We start from the raw sequence: 3721 nt of genomic DNA, 5'->3' as shown, positions 1-3721 counted from the left end.
AGCTTTGTTTCTCTGGAGAGAAAATGGTCAAGGCTACACCAACAACTCCATTGCGCGACGCAGGAACAGAGAAGTCTCAGAATCACCACCACCACCACTCTGCGAATGGTGAAAAACATGATGGTGATCATGTCATGATTGAGGCATTCCGTTGGTCTCGTTGTAAGAAGCCTTTGCCTCAGAAGGTGATGCGCACCATTGGCATCCCTCTGCCCCCTGAACATGTTGAGGTATTTTCAATCCTCTCTTTGATTGCTTTACTCTTGCATGTACGTAAGATCCATAGAATTTTGTCCTCTCAATTGTGTAATTTAGATATAACTAATTGAGAAAAGCATAAATATAAGAATAAGAACAAGAAGAGGGAAAAGTGGGAGAAAAAAGAGGAAAAAAAAATCACGTAGGAGGAGGGAGGAGGAGGAAGAAGAATGCAGTTTCTGAAGGGAAAAGAAGATTGATTTTTTGGTTCTTTTTGGACATTTGGTTGGGAGTTTGCTTGAAAAGTTACTTGTTCACCTAGCACCATTTGATCATTTATACTATCTTTTACCGAAATTGACCATCAATAGCATATAATTGAATAATCCTTGTTTCTGTAACGAATACATTATATTGATTTTCAAATATATAAAAAGTATAGCAAACTATTTTGGATTGACATGAAATTTTTTAAAAATGATTTATAACATATAAACTAATCTAAGTGTATTTATTCTTTTTTGAAAAAATTACACGAATAACAAATTATTTAATAGCATAACATTACACTGACAGTTAAAACGTCTTACTCAGTCGTTCAATCACATCTGTCTTTCGAATGACCATTTACGTAATCACGTGATTAGTGTAAAATGTAGTTATTTTTGTTGATGTGACATTATGTAATTGGATGCACATGTAAAACTGATTAATACGATAGGGTATCAAAATTAAATTCAAGTCACAATAGTAAGGAGACTTTAATCTTAATCAAATAAGGAAATATTCATATAATAATAGTAATCACGTAATACTAACTGATTATATGTGATATTCCTTGATATTCTAAGATATAGTTGTGGTATTATATATATATATATATACTATTTTTCAGAAAACTTGCACTGTCTAATTAGGTACTGGAGGATAATTTGGACTGGGAAGATGTGCAATGGTCACAAACTGGTGTATGGATTGCAGGAAAGGAATATACACTTGCAAGGGCGCATTTCTTGTCAATGAATTAGTTCTATTTTACCCACGAATGGATTAGTTCATTACTAATTTCTTATTATTTATTTTATGGATATTGTGTTGGGTTGATGTAATAGGTTTATTCACGTACCTTGAGATATTGTCTTCTCTTTTCTTGTAACTAAAGCTGTTGTATTTTATGGGGCATGGCTATTGATCTTAAATCAAATATGTAGTAGTTTAATTATGCATATTTTGTTTCCCTATGTCTATATTAAATATAAATTCAAAGAATATTGTCGCTTTAAAAGAAGCAAAAGACATGAACCTCACTGATTGAAACTGTAACCAAACGACCCCCAAAGAAATTGGATAAATTGTCTTAAAGAAACAGATAGATGTAATGAATTAAGCAGATGGCATAACATTATGACTGTAAATGATGAATATACGCAGTTACCTTTTTCTTTTTCATTTTGATTAAAACACAATTAACTAAATGAAAATTTAATAATAATTTGAAATACAAGCTCTATTTTGCTCTAATTGGTGTGGCAGTTTCAACATTCATTTTTTTAGGACTTCATTTTTCCTTTTTGTTGTAGTTAAGGATTGAGTTTAAACTTTAAACACATGGAAAATTCTTGATGGAACAATTTAATGTTTTCTTTTACTTTTAAATTTTTTAGTCAGTAAATTGCTTCCTCTTTAAAATGGCGTTTTTGAGGGGTACTAATTGCGCTTTTGATTTTTCGTGACGGAGAGAGAAACGTGTATGACAATATGGTGTGAGAATAGAGGTGTTTTATTTGCTATGGGATGACAAAAATCGGAAGTACCGATTTGTTTGCATTGTTTTGTTTTTTAAACAAACAATCACATCGAAAATAAAAAAAAATTAATGTTGAAATCGGACCGTCCGATTTTTATTTTAACAAATAAAAAAATAAAAAATACAAATCGGACCCTTCGATTTGGAGTTTAATTTTTTCTTCAAGCAAATCGGACCCTCCGATTTGTAATTTATTTTTTCATCAAACAAATCGGACAGTCCGATTTGAATAAAACACCATATAAAAAAAACACCTAATTTTCCAATAACAATGTATTACATATATATTTAATCAATATAAAAAAAAATTAGCCTACTAATTGTGTGGAGGGGGATCTAAATCTTACCATGAAAATTTGATGTAGCTTAGAAATAAAATAACTTGCTCTCAAAAGGATGGTTAGTTCCTCTGCTGTTCTTTTTGAGGTTGAGATCTAAAACGAATCTCATATCCGAGTCTTCATTTTCCTTTTGCATGGTTGAGGAAGCTCTCTGTTGGAGAAGAATAGTTTGTTTCTCCCATCCAGCAATAACATTTCAATAATTCAATTTATACTAATAATGCTAATTGGAACAAGATTAGTTACACCGATGCATGGTTGGTGAAGCTTCAGAAAGTTTAAACTACTCGCTAAGAAGTCGCACATTGATAAGATGAAAAGAACAAACAGGTAAGCCTCCAAATATAAAAGAAACATTTGAACAATTCTGAAATCATACCTTTCTCGGCCTTTTGGCTAAGATAAAGTCTAGTATCTGTTCCTGTAACTAAAGCTGTTGTATTTTATGGGGCATGCCTATTGATCTTAAATCAAATATGTTGTTTAATTATGCATATTTTGAGTGGGAGGGGCCACTACAGTAGCTTGCTACTGTGCCTCTCGTGTGTCGCCCAAGCCTTACATTACAGCTAGGGGTGCACACGGTCCGGTCCAACTCGAAGACTCGGTCCGATCTCGAATATTTTAGGGGGTTAATTTGGCATGATTTTACTAGGTTTAGGGTCGAGTAAGGGTCTCAAAAATAGATCCGGTTATTATTTGAGACGGGGTCAAAGCGAACCCGGCTTCATCCAATCCATGTGCACCCTAAGGGAACTAAAAAAGATATATATATATATATATATATATATATATTAAATTAATTTTAATATTATGTTATATTAATTATAAATTTATTGTTTTATTTTTAATCACACTTGTTGAATTAGAAAATAGATCAAAGAAGCATTAAATTATAATTTATGGACAAATTCAAGTTCAAATATGGATATCAACTTTTCGGTAACAAGTTTCTTCTTTATAAATAAGTGCATCATAAAGTTTCTTTATAAATTATTGTTAAAACTTTAAAGACCCGGTTTTCACCCGATTTGAACCCAGTATAGTTGTGGCCCGAAAATGTTTAGGTTTTATTGGGTCTAAAGTCGGGTTATGGTCTAAAAAATAAATCCGGTATATATTTAGAGTCGGGTCTGGGTCAGGACAAATCCAGTTTTACCCGACCCATGAACACCCCTAAATACAGCTAGGGCTTGACGCACCCCCGCTAAATCAGTTCAAAAGGTATATTCTCTTTAGACGTTGGGGTTTACTAAGGATGGTAAACAGGAAGTTGGCCTGATATTTTCGATATTTTAAGAATGAGAAATTATATATCTCTCCTCTCTATTTGTAAATTTTTTTAATTTATTTTAAATTTCTTGCGTTATACTAA

General features: G+C 32.2%; 1 protein-coding gene across 5 annotated transcripts in view; it reads left to right on the top strand.

The window, feature by feature from the left end:
• Nucleotides 1–1467, top strand: part of LOC107617920 — a 10454-nt gene extending 8987 nt beyond the window's left edge. For all 5 annotated transcript variants that reach the window (XM_016319803.2, XM_016319800.2, XM_016319801.2 and 2 more), the window contains 2 exons: nt 1–230; nt 1116–1467. The exon at nt 1–230 is cut by the window's left edge and continues 1 nt beyond it. In XM_016319803.2, the coding sequence (XP_016175289.1) occupies nt 1–230; nt 1116–1226 (341 nt within the window). In that variant the 3' untranslated portion in view covers nt 1227–1467. The remainder of the gene's footprint in view (nt 231–1115) is intronic.

Source organism: Arachis ipaensis, chromosome B09, assembly GCF_000816755.2.
Source record: "Arachis ipaensis cultivar K30076 chromosome B09, Araip1.1, whole genome shotgun sequence".
NCBI classification, from domain to species: domain Eukaryota; kingdom Viridiplantae; phylum Streptophyta; class Magnoliopsida; order Fabales; family Fabaceae; genus Arachis; species Arachis ipaensis.
This window is presented reverse-complemented; position numbering and strand designations above follow the sequence as displayed.